Genomic DNA, 22,940 nt, shown 5'->3' with positions numbered 1-22,940 from the left:
ATTTGTTAGTGCTCGGAAATTTAGTTTTTATCACCTCAGCTGCATGATTTACGGCTTCTGGACAGCCAGAAAACATGTGGGTATTCCCTAACAAACAGGCTTTCCTCACATGTATTCAGCCTGTCTAGCAGTCATAAATAATGCAGCTGAGGCAAGGAAAACTAATTCTCCGAGCACTAACAAGTACTCGGAGATCACCCGAGTACAAAGCAGGTTCTACACGTAACCATCTATGGCAAAAATACAGTAAGTGCCTTGAACCTATATATTTCTTTTCTCTCACACCAATTGCTATAGCCCTTTTGCATTGTCCCTTTTGTGTACATAGCGCAGGTGAAACTCACGCATTAACTAATTTCACCTATTACCTAGCTAAACATTGTTGCGGGCCGTTTACAGTGCCTTGAAAAAATTACTCTTACCCTGTGAACTTTCCACATTTTTTAACTTTACACTCACAAAGTAGCAGGTATTGGTGAAGTGTTAAGGAAATGATACATAAAATCCAGAGTGACCAATTGCCTCAAGAAGTCACATAATTAGTGAATCGAGTCCATCGGTGTGTAATTTATTCTCAATGTAACTACAGCTGTTCTGTGAAGGCCTTAGAGGCTTGTTTGAGAGCGTTAGGGATAAAGTAGCATCATGAAAACCAAGGAACACACCAGACAGGTCAGAGATAAAGTTGTGGAGAAAAGTAATGCAAGGTTAGGTTATAAATAAAATAGCCCAAACTCTGAACATCTCATGGAGCACTGATCAATCCATCATCCCACAATGGAAAGAGTATGGCACAATTGCAAACCTACTAAGACATGGCGGTCCACCTAAACTGACATCCCAAACAAGTGAGCACTAATTAGAAAAGCAGCTTAGAGGCCCATGATCACTCTGGAGGAGCTGCAGAGATCAACAGCTTAGTTCGGAGAATCTGTTCACGGGACAACTATTAGTCTTATACCCCCAATATCCAACCTTTATGGGAGCGGGGCAAGAAGAAAGATATTTTTGAAAGCAAGCCCTAATAAGTTCCATTTCTAATTTGCAATAAAGCCATTTAGGGGGCACAGTGAGCAAGTGGAAGAAAGTGCTTTAGTCAGATGAGACCAAAGTAGAACTTTTTGGGCTAAATGTAAAACACTGTGTGGTGGAAAACTAACACTGCATATAACCCTGAAAACACAATCTCCGCCGTCAAATATGGTGGTGGCAGCATCATGCTATGGGGAGGCTTTTCTTGAGCAGAGACAGGGAAGCTGGTCAGAATTTATAGAAAGATGGATGGAGGTAAATACAGAGCAATCCCGGAGGAAAACCTGATAAAGGCTGCAAAAGAGTTGAGACTGGGACCTAGGTGTTACAGCCGGACATTGATCCTAAACATACTGCCAGAGCTACAATGGATGGATCAAAGCACATTCATGTGTGTGGATAGCCCAGTTACAGACCAGACCTAAATTCCATTGAGAATCTGTGACAAGACTTCAAAATTGCTCTTCATAAAGATCTCCATCCAATCTCACTAAGCTAGAGCTAGTTTACAAAGAAGAAGGGGCAAAATGTCACCTCTAGCTGGTCAAAGCTAGTAGAGACATTCCTCAAAAGAATTTTTCCAGTAATTGCAGCAAAAGGTGGTCCTACATTGACTCAAGGGGGTCTGAATACAAACGCATATCATATTTTCAGATTTATATTTTTAAAATAATTAGAAAACCATGTATCATTTCCTTTTCAAGTCACCAATAGTTGCTATTTTGTGTTAGAATATCACATAAAAGCCCAATAAAAAGCATTTAAGTTTGCAGGTGTAACGTGAAAAAATGTGGAAAAGTACAAGGTGTGTGATTCTCAAGGCACAGTATCCTCTGTCAGCAAGTGCAAAATCTGATCCTGGCAATTTACAGGATCTGCTGCCAACGTTTTGGTGCCAGACGCCACAGGACGCTTTCAGAAGTCTGGTGGAGTCCATGCCTTGTTGGATCATAAAGTTATGGCAGATTGACATTGTCAGGGCATTAGTTATGCCAGGTGAGCCGGTCTTTATTGGAAGCGACAATATCTCCATCTAGTGATTACCTTCTTTCCATGTCTGTGTTTTGACCCTTTCTTGTCCTCTCCACTGTAAAGACGGAGTGATGCCCCTGCACCTTCACTGGGTGCTGGCGCTGACCCATGAGTGGTGACGCTGTACAGAGGATGCGGGGCTTCTCCTCATTCGTCTCTTTTAGTAAATATTAATTATCCCCATGAAAATAAACTTATTAGAGAATCTATTCTTGCGCTTTCTCAATTGTATCTCCTGGAAATGTATGAATAAAGTGAGAATTGGGACCTTAATAAATCCATTATCAGTAGAGAGGCCTCCATCACACGTCCATGACTCCAGTACGTGTAGTTTCAGTTTTTCTCTCGGATATCACACGTACCCATTATAACCTACGGTGCTATACACAAATCCATGTTTTTATATGGACCGTGTGTCACTGTGAACCATACGGAGACGTGTCCGTTTTTTTTCTGGCAGCACATATAACAAGGGCCGATACAAGTCTATGGCTATGTTCACATTAGACGTTTTTTGCTTCTGCAGCAAAACCTGATCTCTTGGCAGTAAAGAAGCTGCGGCAAAAATGCAGGTTTTGCTGTGTTCTTGGTGCTGTTTTTGTGTGTTTTTCCTGCGATTTTGTCTCTCGTGCGTGCCAATAATATGTACAAAGAAACAAAATCACATTCTATTTAATCAGGCTTTGGCACAAAAAAACACTGCAAAACCTTATACCTGCGTTTTTTGGTGGGGATTTTCAGCTGTTTTTTCTCCACCCATTTCCTTCAACGGTTGAGAAACGCTGAAGAAATGCAGAGAAAACGCTGAAAAAAGTGACATGATTTACCGTGCAAAAAACCATGCAAAGCACAAAATACTGATGACAACAAAAACAAGCTGTGTGCACGAGATTTCTGAAATCTCATAGGCTTTGCTGGTGCTGCAAACTGCAGCGGAAAATTTACCTTAAAAAAATGAATTAAAAAACTGATGAAAAAACGGCTAATGCGAGCATAGCCTAACGGTTCGTGAAAAACACGTGCAGCTCATGGATGGTTTACAGTCCGTGTGCGGTCCGTGTTTAACATTGCAAGTATAGGAGAAGCTTTGTCATTTAATTCTGTCTTTATCCAGTCCGGAAAAACACGGATGACCACGAAAATCGTACACATTGATGACACACCGATCCAAAACACTAATGACGGTTTTTCACGTACGTGTTTTAGACCCACGTGTGAAGAGGGCTAAGGTCAGGTGCAGACGAACGTTTTTGAGCACGCTGAAGTCACTTGGTTAGTACACGAACATGGTGGATAACACCATATCCGAGCACGTCCGCTCACCACTAATGGGCAGCGCTTTTAGCAGCACATTGGTGGGCAACCTAATTGTAGGGGGTCTTAGTGATGCACAGATACCCCCATTACTATAGCATATAACGTGCAGATCCCCAGGATCGGGGGCTCCATGTCACATTTAAGACAAATCTGCCTGTAACTAAATAGAGAGAAGAAGAGACAAAATATTTGTGTTTATTTTTTGTTATTTCTTTGTTTTTTTATAGTTTTTTTGTTTTTTCATTCTTCGTTTTTTCAGTTTTATTGCCAAAAGAGAAGATTAAGCAAATAAATCACTTAAAACAATTACATCAAGCTGCTGCTTATTTGTGTTATCTGTAAATGTAAATCATATTAACAATGTACTTTAGGTATATTAATATGAAATCATGGAAATATTCAGTTACAAAGAATAGTGTACACCTACTATCATCCCTTACATCTGCACATGTAAGACAGCCATGGTGAATGTATATACGGCCCCGGCAGGCCGGGCGTGCTGGGAGATATAGTCCAGCACATGGAGCACCTTAGCTTGCCGCTTTCTGAATTACCGCTTATATTTCCACGCAGATTTCTCTGTTCTGTTCGATAACTTTTTTTTTACTGCGTTCTGCACTCTCTGGTCTTGTCCATGTCTTCTCCATCAGTGGGGATACGTTTTCTATCAATCTCTACCTGTGTGAACAAGAAAGTAGACAAGTAAGTAAATGTAGTGCAAGTTCTGTATGGTGGGGGCATTCTATCATGTGGCCCAATATAGACAACAAATATCATAGATCAACACAATTCCCCCATATTCGGCCCAGAGCCCCGGGCGCCACTGCTGCTGGTTTGAGTCGATAACTAGTTATATTGAATCTGCAGAACAATCCCACAAACCAAGAAAAGGACTGGAACAATAACAAAATCTATCTACTTATCCATCTATCCAACTCATATACTGTATATCCCTATATTATCTATCTACTATATGTATCCATCTAATATCTATCTATCTCATATTTATCTATTACACTGTGTTCCAAATTATTATGCAAATAATATTTCCTCCTATTTTCTCTAAATTACCTCTCTGAATTGCAGTCATTGTTATTTTCCAGCCATCTACTATTCTAGTATAACTGCAATGTTTTGGAACAAACTGCCTATGAAAACAGTATCTTTTAAAAAAAAAAAAAAAAAACACTCAAAATGCATGTTCCAAATTATTATGCACAGCAGAGTTTTCAACCTTTTTTTTTTATTTTGAACAAAAAAATGGCCAATTGTGAAGTTATAAGCATTATCAGCTTATTACAAAATGAAATGAAACAGTTTTCAAGTGAAAACTTTATTCTAGGTGATGTTACATTTGCACATAGGACCCCTTGTGCGAACGAAGCTTATGAACTCGCTCGTCCATTGAATTTGTCAGTTTTTGGATGGTTTCTGCTTCAATTGTTTTGCATGTGGACAGAATCCCCTCCCAGAGCTGTTGCTTAGCTGTGAACTGCCTCCCGCCATCATACACACTCCTTTTGATGATGCTCCAGAGGTTCTCAATGGGGTTGAGGTCAGGGGAAGATGGTGGCCACACCATAAGTTTGTCCTCTTTTATGCCCATAGCAGCCAGAGATGCAGATGTGTTTTTTGCAGCATGAGACGGTGCATTATCATGCATGAAAATGATCTTGCTGCGGAAAAGCACGGTTCTTCCTCTTGAACCATGGCAGGAAGTATTGTTTTAGAAACTCCACATAGATTATGGAGTTCATCTTTACCCCTTCAGGGATCATAAAGGGGCCGACAATCTCTCTCCCCATGATTCCAGCCCAAAACATTACTCCACCGTCTCCTTGTTGGCGCCTTAGCCGTGTTTTCATGGGGTGTCCATCCTCTACTCCATCCATCTGGACCATCGAGCCTTGCACGGCACTCATCGGTGAACAAAACAGTTTGGAAGTCAGTCTTCATGTATCGTTTGGCCCACTGGAGCCGTTTCTGCTTGTTGCAGTGGATAGAGGTGGTCGACAGGATGGCTTACGCACAGCTGCAAACCTCTGAAGGACCCTGCATCTTGTTGTTCTGGGGACGTTGGAGGCACCAGCAGCTTCAAAAACTTGTCTGCTGCTATGACAAGGCATTTTTGCAGCTGCTCTTTTAACCTTACGCATTTGCCTGTTGGAAAGAGTCCTCAATTTTTCCTTATCAGCATGCACATGTGTGTGCTGGGAATCAGCTACATACTTCTTGATTGTGCGATGATCACGATGAAGTGTCTTGGCAATGTTGATTGTAGTCATGCCTTGACCTAAATACTCCACAATTTGTTGCTTCTCAGCAGCCGACACATCCTTTTTCTTTCCCATTTTGGCAAAAAATGTAGGCTGCTTAATAATGTGGAACAGCCTTCTTAAGTAGTCTTGCCTTTATTTGGACACACCTGACCAAAATTATCTATCTGTCTATCTATCTATCTATTATGTAATATCTATCTATTATCTATCTATCTAATTATCTATTATCTATCTATCTATCTATCTATCTATCTCAGGATCATCCTGAAACTTGCAGTTCTGCGCTGTTACACCCTGTACCTCTAATATTGTATACCTCACAGTATGAGTTCCATACTTTATGTGTGTACAGTACTTTACCTTGCTTTTTCTAGTTAATTATCAGTATTTCAGCAGAATCAGCATTTATAAAGAAATCTGCACTATGATACTGCTTACAGTAAGAAGAAAAAAAATATATTGTATCTGTGGAGTTACTGCTTTCTTTCTTTCTGTCAGGTAAATTACCAAAGGGTTAAGCATTAACATTTCATCACATTTTAGGTCGTCATTAAGCAACTTGAGCTGAATACTCCTAACACCAGCAGTTTTGCAGAATGATATCATCTCCCAAAAACTGATGATTCCAGCGAGTTTCCTGTGAGCGTTTCATTAGGGGAGCCGTGTTATCCTTATGCTCCCACCGTTACATTCTGTCTGACTGGTCATTCTCTACGTCGCTACCAGTCACGGGAGCGGCTATTAATAAAGCCATACCTTTACGTTACATGACTCGTGCCTACCTCGTATGAGTCTTATCTTTAGAGTAATCTTTACTATATAATATCTATATCTTAAAGGTGCATTTACACTGCAAGATTACAGTGAATGAGCGCTCCTGGGAACACTCGTTTCACGATAATCGTGCTGTCTAAACAGTATATCAATCACCCAGAGAATGCTCGTCGGGCAAAATGATCTTTTGTGCTGCACATGAGCACTGAACCATCTATTAAAGATCGTTCTGTGTGCACCATTATATGCAGTCTGCTTGTGATAACGGGCTATTAAATGACCGCGGCTCGATTCGTGTAAACGAACCTTAAGCAACAAGCCCAAGAGCCACAGGGAAGAATAATGAGTATTCATTGAGTATCATTACTCTGGTTTTACAGAAAATAGGGCCATTGGGCAAGTTAAGTATGGCATCTCCAATCAACACTTTAGACAGTCATACATCCCATCTCTGCCTCTTGTTCTGGAGTGGCCATCTCTGATCTCAAGTGCACAGTTCATGCTAGACAGCCCAGGAATTAACCATGAGTGGAGAAAAAGTTTTGGTGTTATCATTCATATTCTCTGAAAAATGGATAAGAAAGCAAAAATTCTGCTGGGGTATGTAAACTTTTGAGCACAACTGTTCTAATTGTTCTAATTGTTCTAATTTGTTATATTACTGTAAATAGGTATTGTGTGTCAGACAAAGAACGCCGGTGAGCGTTTGAAACGCGTTGTCTTGATCACTACATTGATTTAATGTTTTAATATTTTATTTTGAATAAACTTGGAATCTATATGGAGCTGGAACGTCTTCACTTTTTCCACGGTGATAAAACGATGTATGTTTGTAAGATTGACTGTCCCAATTGATATTACACAATGTATTCATGTCTGAATAACCGTCTGCAGAGCGGCGGTTCGAGTATTCCTGCATACATTAAAATTATAAGCACATTATGGATGACAGCTTTGTGAAGTTTGTACACATTTGCTGAACTGTATGTTTTCCTCTTGTTTTGAGCACAAAACCAGCTGACTTAGCCATTCCGTGTGGATGATAAAATGCGGATATTTATGCACGACATAAAGTAGATGGCTCATGGTTGCGACGCTATAGAGCAATGTCTGCTCCAGATAGACAAGTTTAGATATTGCTGTCACCGGATTCCAGATTGATAGGAAAAAACCCACAAGCAATAAAGTCCTGCCGGTCCCAATCTAATCAGAGCGTATATTGTTCCATCAGGTCATCTTATGTCCTCCAATAACAATCTATATGTAATATAAACCATTCAAAGCAAATGTGGAAATCAATAATACCTGGATGTTGTAGCAAGTCTTCTGGGTGACGTTTTTATGGGGCTGGAGATCATTCTCGACTCCCATTGATTTCACCTCTGCCCCAGAGACACATGTAAACGGCATAATAAACTGCATGTTTGCCATCGGATTCCAGCTGCGAGGTATCTCCTGGTCGGAGCCCAGCTCAAGCTTACAGGATAAACTGTGTGGCTGATCAGGACCTTAAAAAAGAGCAGTGGAGAACGTGTTAGGCCAGCGGTTTAATAGCCTACGATGAGGATCTAAGCTGTGCCGTTGGCACATGGAATATACCGAAGTTGGGGCTAGTTCTGCATGGTGGACCATGTTCATTTAAAGGTTTGTCCAGCCTTAGGCTACAAGTCTGCAGTCACTATGTTGCTGCAGATTTGTGAATCCTCACATCGCGAGCAGGACTAAGAGCGGTTGTGATCAAAATGCGTAGACCCATGTCCTTTTATTCTCTTTGTATGTTTTAATTTTTATTTTTTTTCCCTTTTCTAACTATGTTGCTAATAAAATTATATTTTAATATACTTACCTCATTTCCTAAAGACACTGTTTTTTTCCATTTTGCTGCTATATCTACACCCAGAAGTCGATCTGGAGTCTCTGTGCACCGCATCTCAATTCAAGCCATTTTTTCAACATTTGGTGGGCCGATATACAACTTTTCTTTTTTTTAGCTATGTGATTTGCATACATGTGGTCACATGCTGACTAGACATATGCAAATATGCTCTAGACATCGGCACAGGAGTGACTGAAGACTGGTAGCCTAAAACCGGAAAACGCCTTTAAAACTTGTTTATCACTTGCGCTTTATTCTTTTCCTTTTTGCTTTTTAAAGTCTATTTTGTATCTGTTCACCTGTTTATTGTTTTATGTTCGTCATTATAGGCAGGATTTGGGGTTGCCAAATATTTTCAGCCGATTCACCTTGAAAAGACACAATTTTTATTTTTTTTGCACAAATCTACTCAAATTCAATTTGGGAGTGGTTTATGACCCTCACTTTGTAACTGAACAAGTGACTTTTAGCACTAAGAAAGGTTAAAGACAAAAATAAACAGCATTTTTAATTCAAGAACTAATTGTAGTATTTTGAGAAATTTGTGCAAAAAAAATTCAAGGAATACCACAAGACAAAAAAAGAGAAAAGTGGTTAAATTAGGCTACTTTCACACTAGCGTTTTTGGCTGTACGTCGCAATGCGTCGTTTAGGAGAAAAAACGCATCCTGCAAAGTTGTCTGCAGGATGCGTTTTTCCCCATAGACTAACATTAGCGACGCATTGCGCCGTATCGCCATACGTCACGTCCGTCGTGCGACAGTTGCGTCGTGTTTTGGCGGACCCTCGGCACAAAAAAAGTTACATGTAACGTTTTTTTGTGCGTCGAGTCCGCCATTTTCGACCACGCATGTGCGGCCGGAACTCCGCCCCCTCCTCCCCGAACATTACAATGGGGCAGCGGAAGCGTCGTAAGACTGCTCCCGCTGCCCACGTCGGGCATTTTTTTTCACAGTATGCGTCGGTACGTCGGGCCGACGCAGCGCGACGGCCCCGTACCGACGCTAGTGTGAAAGTAGCCTTAAAAGGATAAATTGGGCCAGAAGTGCTGCACATAAAATAGGATCTTGCATCTAATGTATCTAATCTATGTACATCACAAATGCATACAAATATTAGGTCAGATTTTTTTAAAAGTATCTAATTCTTAGACGGTGCAAACTCAGATTAAACAGTGTTAAAATGCACCAAGTTTCTCAAAGAGTCTCATGCTGTTTGAAATATGCCTAATTTTAAGATTGTCTAGCCAGAAATGCACACTACAATTTTGGTGCATTTTTTGGGTGCATGTTAAGCCATACCCCTTTGCTTTTTATAGCCACTCCCCTTTTCAATGAGGCCGGGACCTAAGTCAAACAAAAAACAAACAAGAAACAAAAAGTGTCTTAAAAGACCATAACTATGGTGTAAGTAATAAAAGACTGTTTTTTGGAGCAAAGCATGCCAGAATGGCATGTCCTAGAATATCCTTGCTGTTCTGCTAATCTTAGTTAGCTGGTCCCCAGCACATGTCCATTACTGGCCATCTACTTCGAGGACTGAGGATGCATAATACAGGACCTCAACAATGAAGAAAGAGCATATGCTTGTGGTTTACATGTTCCATAGTCTGTTGTATCACTTCTGTATATTAACAGTTTCCCATTTACTTAGGGAAACCATAATGGAGTGCAACACTGAACATTTACTATAATTTGATACTACTTATTATAACTGAGCTCTTTCGCACTCGGGATTTTCAGACATTACTAAATGCTCAGATGGTCAGCCTCACCTTGCTAACTGAAGAGTTTCAATTGAAAGCATTTGCGATTAAAAACTAAAGTGGCAGTAGATGGCAATAGAGTTCTAGTCCTCTTCTTCTCTGAAGAGGCAACTGGCACATTTAATTTCGGAGAAAAGCATTGCATGGCCTATAAGTCTCCTTACACTGGCATGTCACGCTCCACTAGGAGAGACTTTACCTGTTAGACTCCACAGACAAGTTAGGAATAACAACTTAAACTGTCATGGTGCCTCTCTGTTGTCCACGGAATAGATTAGTCAACAACAACAACCTGTTCACCTATGCCCATATACAGTTATATGAAAAAGGTTGGGCACCCCTATTAATCTTAAGCTTAATGTTTTATAAAAACTGTTTTTTTTGCAACAGCTATTTCAGTTTCATATATCTAATAACTGTTGGACACAGTAATGTTTCTGCCTTGAAATGAGGTTTATTGTACTAACAGAAAATGTGCAATCTGCATTCAAACAAAATTTGACAGGTGCATAAGTATGGGCACCTCACCAGAAAAGTGACATTAATATTTAGTAGATCCTCCTTTTGCAAAAATAACAGCCTCTAGTCGCTTCCTGTAGCTTTTAATGAGTTCCTGGATCCTGGATGAAGGTATTTTTGGCCATTCCTCTTTACAAAACAATTCCAGTTCAGTTAAGTTTGATGGTCGCCAAGCATGGACAGACCTCTTCACATGATCCCACAGATGTTCAATGATATTCAGGTCTGGGGACTGGGATGGCCATTCCAGAACAGTGTAATTGTTCCTCTGCATGAATGCCTGAGTAGATTTGGAGCGGTGTTTTGGATCATTGTCTTGCTGAAAGATCCATCCCCTGCGTAACTTCAACTTTGTCACTGATTCATGAACATTATTGTCAAGAATCTGCTGATACTGAGAGGAATCCATGCGTCCCTCAACTTTAACAAGATTCCCGGTGCCGGCATTGGCCACACAGCCCCAAAGCATGATGGAACCTCCACCAAATTTTACTGTGGGTAGCAAGTGTTTTTCGTGGAATGCTGTGTTTTTTTGCCGCCATGCATAACGCCTTTTTGTATGACCAAACAACTCAATCTTGGTTTCATCAGTCCCCAGGACCTTCTTCCAAAAAGAAATTGGCTTCTCCAAATTTGCTTTTGCATACCTCAGCCGACTCTGTTTGTGGCGTGCTTGCAGAAATGTATACAAAGAAGGTAGCAGGCACCACAAAGCATAAGTGAGTCAGGGATCAACCATATGCATATGAGAAAGACTATCAAGAAAAACTAAGAAAAAGGATATGCATAACACTGGGATCAACCATCAAAAGATAACAACTTTATTCATACAAAAAGGCACATCAAAACAAGACATACATTTAAAAGCATTTAAAAACGGAAAAAACAGCACATGGCTAGTAAGCTACATGCAACCCCCCAGACAGTTGGAGACAAATGTCGTTTTAGCACTGAACAATATGACAAATATTTAGAGAAGGTGCGTGCATATGAATTGAAACACGTACACTAATATATACTCATATACCACCAACTTATACCCTACAGACATCAAACAGTATTAAGGACAAAGGTATAATATATACAAAATTTAGGTTCAGAGTATGCCCCCTCATACACCCTAAAAATTCCAATGAAAGCAAAACAACCTATAGGATGTTAACCAGAAAACTGGGGGTAAGATAACCATGTATTAGATCAAGATATACCGCCCAGAATCAATAGCCAAGTTATAAAGGAATATATCACCTAAAGACCAGAAGCGAGGCAGATAGTAAACTCCAAAGGAGCCTGGAGTGCAAAGATGCCAAGTAGAGATGAGGTAGTTCAAATATAAAGTGCTAATACTGGGGAGAACTTGAGCCCCACGCGTATCGATGCTACAAGGGCATATTCCTCAGGGGTATATGTGACATTTCCCCTGAGGAAGATGCCCTTGTAGCATCGATACGCATGGGGCTCAAGTTCTCCCCAGTATTAGCACTTTATATTTGAACTACCTCATCTCTACTTGGCATCTTTGCACTTTTGGCTCCTTTGGAGTTTACTATCTGCCTCGCTCCTGGTCTTTAGGTGATATATTCCTTTATAACTTGGCTATTGATTCTGGGCGGTATATCTTGATCTAATACATGGTTATCTTACCCCCAGTTTTCTGGTTAACATCTTATATATTGTTTTGCTTTCATTGGAATTTTTAGGGTGTATGAGGGGGCATACTCTGAGCCTAAATTTTGTATATATTATAGCTTTGTCCTTAATATTGTTTGATGTCTGTAGGGTATAAGTTGGTGGTATATGAGTATAAGTGTACGTGTTTCAATTCATATGCACGCACCTTCTCTAAATATTTGTCACATTGTTCAGTGCTAAAACGACATTTGTCTCCAACTGTCTGGGGGGTTGCATGTAGCTTACTAGCCATGTGCTGTTTTTTCCGTTTTTAAATGCTTTTAAATGTATGTCTTGTTTTGATGTGCCTTTTTGTATGAATAAAGTTGTTATCTTTTGATGGTTGATCCCAGTGTCATGCATATCCTTTTTCTTAGTTTTTCTTGATGTGCTTGCAGAAATGGCTTCTTTCGCATCACTCTCCCATACAGCTTCTCTTTGTGCAAAGTGCGTTGTATAGTTGACCAATGCACAGTGACACCATCTGCAGCAAGTTGATGCTGCAGCTCTCTGGAGGTGGTCTGAGGATTGTCCTTGACTGATCTCATCATTCTTCTTCTCTGCCTTTCTGATGTTTTTCTTGGCCTGACATTTCTGGCCTTAACAAGAACTGTACCTGTGTTCTTCCATTTCCTTACTATGTTCCTCACAGTGGAAATTGACAGGTTACATCTCTGAGACAGCTTTTTGTATCCTTCCCCTGAACAACTATGTTGAATAATCTTTGTTTTCAGATCATTTGACAGTTGTTTTGAGGAGCCCATGATGCCACTCTTCAGAGGAGATTCAAACAGGAGAACAACTTGCAAGTGGCCACTTTAAGTAGCTTTTCTCATGATTGCATACACCTGGCTATGAAGATCAAAGCTCAATGAGGTTACAAAACCAAAAAAAGTGCTTTAGTAAGTCAGTAAAATATAGGTAGGAGTATTTAAAACAAGAAAATGATAAGGGTGCCCATACTTATGCACCTGTCAAATTTTGTTTGAATGCAGATTGCACATTTTCTGCTAGTACAATAAACCTCATTTCAAGGCAGAAACATTACTGTGTCCAACAGTTATTAGATATATGAAACTGAAATAGCTGTTGCAAAAAAACCTATTTTTATAAAACATTAAGCTTAAGATTAATAAGGGTGCCCAAACTTTTTCATATAACTGTAGAGAAGTATTATTATGCTCCCTGAGGAAGATAAACTTGCATGAAACCTATTGTAGGATGACTAGTCATGTGGGTTACCACTCTTCCTCTTCTCAACTAACCCAACTCTAGTCCAATAGTGGTTCTTAAGAAATAAAGCATAATATCAACAATAGAATGAAATGGAAAATGTATATTTACTAGAATTTTTATCAGGGAGTCGATCAATCTTCCACACAACAGCTTTGTATGCGTTCTCATATTTTGCAGTCCCGATTGTAACTTGTATCACCGGCTCTGATTCTATTTCATATCCAGTACTAAGACAGGCTCTTCTATTCATCTTCGTCTTCAAGGACCTCTGTCTCTGTAGACTAACAGTCCAAAGTGCTTTTACCCATTGTGCAGGAACGGGGAAGTGGATAGTAATATTTTCGCAGTATTTTACCTGTGAAGGACCCACCATACTACTGGACATGTTTAAGAAAGCTTGGAGTTCCACATAGGCTCCTTGTACCACAGCCAAGCTCTTAAGTGAAAATGGAAGCTCATTGACATCGCAAGGGAGCTTAAAGCGCATGAGCTCAAACCGGCAGGCATCTATCGGTGTGAATTTAACTATCCGAGACTTTTCAAATTCTTGTTGCTTAACACATTTGTGGAAATGATATTCTGAAATATGGATCAAGTTTTTCTCACTGTTCTTATCAAAATAGTTCCGCTTTTGTAGTTCAGCATCGTTTAATGTTAAAAAACACTCCATGCCACTATTAATAAAACTAAGACAATATAATTTACAGACCACCAACTTGTCTCTTAGCTTCCCTTCCTTTGAAATTTGTCCCCAAAAATTGTCCACTATCTCCACTGACATTTCAGGCTCTTCGTAAGTCTTTTTCTGTTTCAAGACTGGAGAAAGCAGCAAGAGTTCTTCTTCCATTGTTAAAATAAAGTCCAAAAAATCGGAATAGTCAGTGGTTCCTAATTTTAACATTTGCTCGATTTCTGCCTCGTGAACCACTTCTGGTTTTGGGTGGTATTTCCTTTTTTCCACGTAAGATATATTTTCTATCTTAACAGTATGTATTTTATCTGAAACTCCTAAGTTTTCGAGTTTTGGTTCTGAAAGTCTGCAGAATTGATGAAGCTGAAATTCTTTGAACGGTTTTTCAAGACCCTTTTCATAATACATTTGCAGAATACCACCAGATACAACTTTCAGGTAAATAGGTCCCCACTGCCTGGAAGACATCATGTTCTTTTTTTCTGGTATCCTCAACATGAAAGGCCACCCATCTTTCCCTTGACTTCTAAAGAGACTTTGTGGAATAAATGATGGGCTTTCACTTTCAACACAGCCTGGATGATGTTTCGACTTGTCAGGCGGGTCAATCTTTAAATGCTGAAGCCTTTCGCACACGTAACTGAAGGAACATTGGTTTAGACTTTTCTGGTTATTGCTAGACGTTTCTTTTTCTGAAATGTTATATTCTTGTTTGGCAGGCTTTTTTTCTTTCACGCGAGATTTGCTTGAAATGGATAGATCCTGTGACAAACTTGTGGCATCATTGTTCCAAAATGGGCTTGAGAAGGCACAATCATTTTGAGAGTGATCTAAATGAAAAACTGAAAAATGTCCTACACTGTTATTACTTTTGCACGGTGACACATTCTGATTTGGGTCATTCGTATCTGTAGGAGATGACACAGTTGACCTTTGATTTGCTGATTCTTCAAACAACATATAATGGTGGTTCTGGGGCTTCTCAGCTAAAGGGTACAAGTTAAAAGACTCTTGTTTAGGAGTGCACGGCGTGGATGGGCTGTCCTTAATTGGAGTACAAAGAGGAGAATTGCTTGGAGGACCAGGACTCATGAAAAAGTCAATTATTGGAGATGTGTGAGGTGTGGTGGAGTTGGAAGAAGAAAGACTTGTCATCCGCTCATGAGATAGACTTAGTTTAAGTTCGCTTGGTTTAGGACTGGGTGCATTGTCATGGGGAAATATTAGGGCTTTCCGAGGAGACTGGAACAGATTTTCATCTTCAAAAGTTACCCAGTTATCAGGATTTGCTGCACACATTTTTCTCAAATATGAATGGTCTGAAAATAGAAAAAATAAAATATAATTAGCAATCCTCATACCTTAATAATGTTCAATCATTCTGTATATTTTTGTACAATAACTTTTAGAGAGGACCTGTTACATTAACTCTTGCGACATGTTAATTTCACTAATAAAATTGCATTCTTTCTAAAAATAATAATTTTGTAAATAAAAATTGTGCACCCTAAACAATTCTGAATAAACTGACAGCTGGGTGCTATAAATTAGGACTTTTAACGGGATTTTTTAATTTAGCTGCTGTTTTACTGATTCTGGAACATTTTTCTTTCTATGTCCATTTGTTCTGAAGTTAATAAAAATGCAACTCTTCCCTTCAACCAACTAGGCTTCTACCTTAGAACTTTTCTTTGGGAGTTTACTTTTTCTCCTCTATGACAGAAGTTCTCTGGTACACACCCAGTTGGTTTAAAGAGGACCTTTACGAAATGTTTCATATTGAACTGGACCCAAGATGTAATAGTGACTGCAGAGCAGAATAAAAGTAGTTTTTTTTATTTCATGTTTCCATTGCAGAGATATTTGCTATCAAAATATCTAATAAGATAACCTTTGTTTACTACAAGTGGGTGTTATCAGATATTTTTCACTGGGGGCGTGTGCTTCTTCTATCTGTAAGAGTTGCCCAATCATCAGCAAGCAGCAATACAGCAGAAAAAGAACACGCCCCACTACAGTTTAGAACAGACTTCTCAGTATATGAGATATAAGGATACAGCTCTGGTGTTCTAACCTCATGCATGATTAAAAGTGCTGGGAAATTAGAGATGACTCACACCTTTTACATAAGGTCCCTGTGGGGGTAAGGACAACACACAAGAGTTTACCTGTGTCACATTACAAACCCTTCTATCACATCCCCCCCTTTCATAGCACTATCAGCTCTGCTGTCCGGACCCTATCCCCATACTTAGATCTGGAGTTATGTCAGTAATCACACTATTCTCTGTTGTGTTCAAAAGTTGCTTTGAGCCAATAGACATAAGTGTGACTCATGTCCAGACAGGCAGTGTGAGGGGGAGGGGCAGTGCAACAGAGCTGACAGTGCTATGAGAGGAGGAAAGCTGAAAGAAGAGTTTGTAATGTAATACAGCTAAACTCAGGTGTGCTGCCTCTGTAGTCACCTAACTTTCCAAGACATAATAAAAAACAGCCAAAAAATTATTTTAAAAGCTCAGAGTCATGTTACAGGTGATTAACTCCTTTATGATGTTGAGCATAATAGTACAACTGCTAGTTAAATGCTGCTGTCAATCTCTGACAGCGGCACTTAACTTGCGCTTACCGGAAGCATGCCACTAATCTTCCCCATCGGTGACCCCGTCACTTGATCGTGAGTTAACGATGGGTTGGCATGACAACCAGAGGTCTCCAGCAGACCTCTATGGTTGTTATAGCCAGAATGCTATAAGCGCCGCACAGTGGTCGGCTCCCATAGCAAGTGAGTATTTCTGCTACACATAGGCAATCTGATCATCGCCTGAGTGTAGTGGAATTGATAAAAGTACTACAGCTTCTAGTCTCCCATTGAGACTTTTGAAGCATGCACAAAGTAAAAAAAATGTTTTTAAAAATATAAAAGTTCAAATCACCCCTTTCCCCCCCCATTCAAAATAAAATAAAAAAAATAAAATATACACATATTTGGTATCACCGAGTTCAGAATCATCTGATCTATAAAAAAATATAAAAAAGAATTAACTCTATTGCTAAACGGCATAACGAGAAAAAAAGTTAAAACGTCAGAATTATGTTTTTTGGTTGCCGCTACATTTAAATAAAATGCAATAATGGGCGATCAAAATATTGTATCTACATCAAAATGGTATCAGTAAAAATGTCAGCTCGGCATGCAAAAAATAAGCCATCACCCAACCAGAGATCACGAAAAATGGAGACGCTACAGGTCTCGGAACATGGTGCCTTTTTTTTAAACAAATTTTGGATTTTTTTTCCACCACTCAGATAAAAAAGAACCTATACATGTTTGGTGTCTTTGAACTCGTAATGACGTGGAGAATCATAATGGCAGGTCAGTTTTAGCATTTAGTGAACATGGTTAAAAAAAAAAAAGAAAACAACAACTGTGGAATTGCACTTTTTTTGCAATGTCACCACACCTAGAATTTTTTTACTGTTTTCCAGTACATGATGGCCATATTAACCGAAAAATAAAAAAGTTATGGCTCTGGGAAAAAAAGGGGAGCAAAAAACAGAAATTCAAAAACTTAAATATCCCTGGTCGTTAAGGGGTTAAAAATGAGAGAATGCACCGAAATTTGTTTAGGGCAGATTCGCAAATCGGACAGTGGATTCAATATGGTCTGAATTGAATCTGCACCGATTGCCACTTATCATGCCAGGTTAAAAATTAATTAAAAATTATACTCACCTGTCCTAGACCCACCCCTCCTGATCCAACACTTGCTTCAGGTCTTTGGTCTTCTCATCTTCGGTCTTCCACTGTTCTTCTCTTTTGGTCTTATATCCGGAATTTTCCAGTGATGACCAGGCTACACGATGTGGTCATGTAAGGCACAACACATGTCATATCGTGTGTGGAACCCCATGTGACAAGATTGTGATGCCTAGCTAGCATTGAAAGATCCTGGACAGAAGACCAATGACAGGAAGACCAAAGTTGAGAAAATTCAAGACCCATAGTGAGCAGAGCACCAGAAAGGGAGCTGCTGAAGCAGGACAGGTGACGAAGGTCAAAGGAAAGGTGAGCATATCTTTTTATTTTTAACTCCTTTCTGATCCCATAAAGAATCCAGCAAAATAGGTTTTAGAACGCTCAAAATTTGAAATTTTGGGGGAGATTTGTAATAAATACAAAAATATTAGTGATATATTTATTTTTGGGAGTTAAGCTTCAACATTGCATTTTGTAAAAATCTTATATTACCGTCAGCCCTGATTTCTCCTGCCTCGGGCCCCTACTTCAATCTTCCTTATTACAAGGTTTGCTGCTATAGCAAAATGACTATAGCTGCTAATTTCATGCTATACAATTTAGGGGAAAGTACTTTTTTTATTTTATTGTTAATGAGCAATACAATTTCCAGAAAGCCAACACAAATTCTGTGAACCGAGTTGTGTATAGAGAAAATTTCCTTCCCCAAAGATTTTCTGCATTCATCATGTAATTATACGCTGTGCCTATAGTATTTAAAGGAATATTATATTTTCTCACTGTGATTGCTATAGAAAAAAAACTGAATATATTTCAGCTGCTGAAATTCAAGGGAATAATTTCTAGCTCTGCTGGAGTGATGGTTTATGTGTAAACGGGGAAAAAAAAAAGGGGGAGATTCCATTTACAACAACCTGTTTATCAGTTTTTTGGTGATGGAAAAGGAACAGACACGATATTGAAATGCGCCAGACATGCCAATATCAGAAAGAGCGTATGCATAAATATTAACGCAGCTAATGCCTTTCCATTAATGGCCTGAAAGCTGATTTTCCTCAGAGTCATAATACATAACACCAAAGGGTGTCATTACTTTCACATACATAAAGTCATGATGCATGAACAGAAAAGCCTGACTTACTGATAGGATTTTTTCACTACTGCAAAGCACATCTTTCTTCCTATCATTCCTGCATTTACTTTTATACATCACAATTCTGTACTGTGAATAATTTAGATGCAAGTTTCTTATAAATTAAACAGTAACAGCAAAAGTAAAGGGTCGGGTCCTGAGGTTCAAGAAACTAGTTCTTTAAAGGGAACCTGTCACCACGTTTTTGGAAGATGGGATAAAAATAGCGTTAAATAGGGGCAGAGGTGGGCGTTACATTAGTGTGTGTGTTATGCGTTTATTACTCACCTAAGTTGCCGAAATAACTTTCCAAAGTCTCCGTTTTCGCCTGTCAATCAGGCTGGTCAGGTCGCATGGGCGTTGTCTTCCCCCAGATTTGGCGTAGTTTTCCGTTGGTGGCGTAGTGGTGTGCGCATGCCCAAAGTCCGGAATCCTCTTCCAGGGGATTTAAAATAGCGCGGTGTTCGTTATTGCATTGGTGATCGGTGGGCGCGGCCATCTTCCTTTGGCCGCGCGTGCGCAGAAGCGGCGCTCTGCTGGCCGCGGCTTCAGGAAAATGGCCGCCGCGATATCCATCTGCGCACGCGCGGCATCCCGCGGCCATTTTCCTGAAGCCGCGGCCAGCAGAGCGCCGCTTCTGCGCACGCGCGGCCAAAGGAAGATGGCCGCGCCCACCGATCACCAATGCAATAACGAACACCGCGCTATTTTAAATCCCCTGGAAGAGGATTCCGGACTTTGGGCATGCGCACACCACTACGCCACCAACGGAAAACTACGCCAAATCTGGGTGAAGACACCACGCCCATGTGACCTGACCAGCCTGATTGACAGGCGAAAACGGAGACTTTGCAAAGTTATTTCGGCAACTTAGGTGGGTAATAAACGCATAACACACACACTAATGTAATGCCCACCTCTGCCCCTATTTAACGCTATTTTTATCCCATCTTCCAAAAACGTGGTGACAGGTTCCCTTTAAGATTATGTTCACACAGTGCATTTTTTACAATGTTTTTTTTTCCTACATCGAAAACACAGAGCGTTGTCAGGAAAATTGCTGTATACATGTTATGCTTTTTATGCATTTAATTGGCAAAAATCTGTGCAAAAACATTAAAAAAAAACAAACAAAAAATACTTTAGTTTAAAAAAAACCTGAAACACACACGTTTTTGATGACCTTTAGATCTTTATCCCATGAGAGTTGTTTTGCAGTAGGAAACATGTTATACTATGTAAGCTGGACAAGGAAGAGTTAAAACTTAGCCAGCCCTGTAGTCAGGAGGAGTTTAAGATGTGAAAGGGAATGTTTCCTAATTAGAGGATTTAGAAATAGGCAAGTAGTTCTGATAGGACAGAGACAGACTGCCGTACTTCTCCTGCGAGAATCGCATCGCACTGCACTGACTGGCCTGGCAACTCTCTTGACCTGAGCAAGACAGCATGATGGAATACTATGCAGCTGTCAAGCTCAGGTCAGGAGAGACGACAGCCAGTACGAGGTTTACGATGCGATTCTCGCACGAGAAATACGGCAGTCTGTCTCTGCCTATAGAGGAAGAAAGTGAGTCGCTTATTGGGGTGTGTGTAACAGGAAGATAACAGAGACAGCAAGCTGAAAAGTGACTGGAGAAGAAGTGTCAGATATACCCAGACACAACCAGAAGGTCCCTGACACTGACAAGTGAGCCTGACAGAAGGAAGCCAGATGTAGTGAGTGCGGCCTAAAACCAGAGGTAGAGGTGTAGGTTGTGGGGCCCTGGAAAGCTAGAGAGAAATGGGTTGAACAAGGCAACGTGTATGCCGGTCCTGGAAGCATAGGAAGGAAGATTAGGCTACCAATTTGGTGCACGGGTTCTATTGCAGAAGTGGGCTATAGATCGACAGAAGATGATATGGAGATGGAAAGTTTAAATCACATGTGTTGTGTATTTGAAGCCTGTTGTACAAGCTGTACAACGCCACTTGTAGCTCTTGCCTCTGTTATTTGCTGAAGATGTGCCTAATGTATTGAATACCTGCTACCATGTCGACATAGTTTCCAACAAATTCACAAGTGAAGAATGTTTTATTTTCATAAAGTAGACTGAAATCTTTTTTGTGTACCGCATAGATCTGAGGTTTTTATTCCATCATATAGAATGTAATCTGAGTGGGAAACTTCTGAAAGAAATAGCGTCACACCCACTCAGAGAAACCCATGTCACTGGTGCCAACGGTCACAGCACAACACCTTGGCCTATGAGATCCTCACCGGTTCATCTACTAAAGACAATGGTTGATATGTGGTTGGTATTTAGTCTGAGGGTGAGCAGCGTGAAGCTGCTGAGGAACAAACTGGTGGACTGAAAGAATCGAGCAGCAGTAAAAGCCCAGAGTAGCGGTGCATGCTAGACTTGGCTTCTGTGGATCCAGAGGGACTGTAAAAGTGCCTAATAACGTCTCGCGGAGAAGTTACAGGGCTTATGGACAGACTGTTGTGTATAAGAGTCAAGTGGCAAGTTATGTCATAAATGTCATATCAGCCTGTTAATTGCGGTCTGCGTGTACTGAGGGCCGATTGCCCAGTGGATTATTAGGTGCCACAGTGTTAAACAACCCTCGTTTAACAGCCTGTTTACACAGTCAATCTCTGTTTCAGATGCGCACTGAGTAATCTATACTAGATTGTTCCGTGAACAGAGGCTGACAACATCATCATCCTCGCTGCTGAGAAAAATGATCTTTTGGCAACACAAAAGATAATTTTACCCAATGATTGGGCGTTTTGCTGTTTCGTCAGGAGATCGACAGCCTTTTTAGACTGCACGATTATCGGAAACAAGAATACTGGTTCATAACTATAATGCAGGGCAAATGGGCCGTCAGGTGTGTTGATAATTATCCACATTGCTTCTTCAGGAAAACAAGGACTAGGACTCTAGTGCCACCTATAGGAAGTAGCAATCCTAGAAGTCAATATAAACCCTTTAACGAGCCTTGTCACATGACTTAGGATAAAAGCCAAAACCAGAATCTCGATTTGCAGACACTGTGTTTCGGGATACTGTCCCTCATCAGTGGAAAGTGTGAGATCTGGTTTGGATGTGTGAGAGGCGTCTGACCTGGATCCAAGAGGTAAAGTTTCTCCTTGCGGAGAGTGACATGTCAAGGATACCGAGATGAGGAGATTTTCAAGCCACAATGCTCCACTGGGATATATCTGAGAATTATCCAGACATTTTAGGGCAGCTAAACCATAAACCAAGTATTTGCCTTTGTTCTGCAAAAAGCGTACTTGTGTTAACTACCCGGGGCATGGTGGCTAATATCAAACACAACCCGCACACATTATTACCTGTATGTAAAAACGTGAACCGGGGGATATATCCCCATCAGCCCATGGCACACATGTTGCCCTGCAGTCACACAAGACGGTGTCTATCTGATGACAGCAGTGTCAACTCCAGTCCACAAATCCTCCATCATGTGATCATGATATCATTACAACACAGGAAGCAATATTATCAGCGCTTATCTCTGTAGCATATCAAGAACACTAAGGGGAATTATTACAAAGCAGTCAGCGGGCCTTTAACCCCTTCACCCCCGGAGCTTTTTCCGTTTTTCCGTTTTCGTTTTTCGCTCCCCTCCTTCCCAGAGCCATAACTTTTTTATTTTTCTGTCAATTTGGCCATGTGAGGGCTTATTTTTTGCGGGACGAGTTGTACTTTTGAACGACATCATTGGTTTTACCATGTCGTGTACTAGAAAACGGGAAAAAAATTCCAAGTGCAGTGAAATTGCAAAAAAAGTGCAATCCCACACTTGTTTTTTGCTTGCCTATTTTGCTAGGTTCACTAAATGCTAAAACTGA

The 22,940-nt window shown here is 40.3% G+C and overlaps 1 protein-coding gene across 2 annotated transcripts in view; it reads right to left on the bottom strand.

Moving 5' to 3' along the window:
* Positions 1-3,637: 3,637 nt before the first annotated feature.
* Positions 3,638-22,940, bottom strand: part of STON1 (stonin 1) — a 115,758-nt gene continuing 96,455 nt past the window's right edge. For both annotated transcript variants that reach the window (XM_077282445.1, XM_077282446.1), the window contains exons 2-4: positions 13,610-15,511; positions 7,740-7,942; positions 3,638-4,059 (exon numbers count right to left, since the gene is read on the bottom strand). In XM_077282445.1, the coding sequence (XP_077138560.1) occupies positions 3,985-4,059; positions 7,740-7,942; positions 13,610-15,491 (2,160 nt within the window). In that variant the 5' untranslated portion in view covers positions 15,492-15,511 and the 3' untranslated portion in view covers positions 3,638-3,984. The remainder of the gene's footprint in view (positions 4,060-7,739; positions 7,943-13,609; positions 15,512-22,940) is intronic.

This window comes from Ranitomeya variabilis, chromosome 2 (assembly GCF_051348905.1).
Source record: "Ranitomeya variabilis isolate aRanVar5 chromosome 2, aRanVar5.hap1, whole genome shotgun sequence".
In the NCBI taxonomy this organism is placed as follows: Eukaryota; Metazoa; Chordata; class Amphibia; order Anura; family Dendrobatidae; genus Ranitomeya; species Ranitomeya variabilis.
The sequence above is the reverse complement of the archived record's forward strand: the minus strand, read 5'-3'. Positions and strand labels throughout refer to the sequence as shown.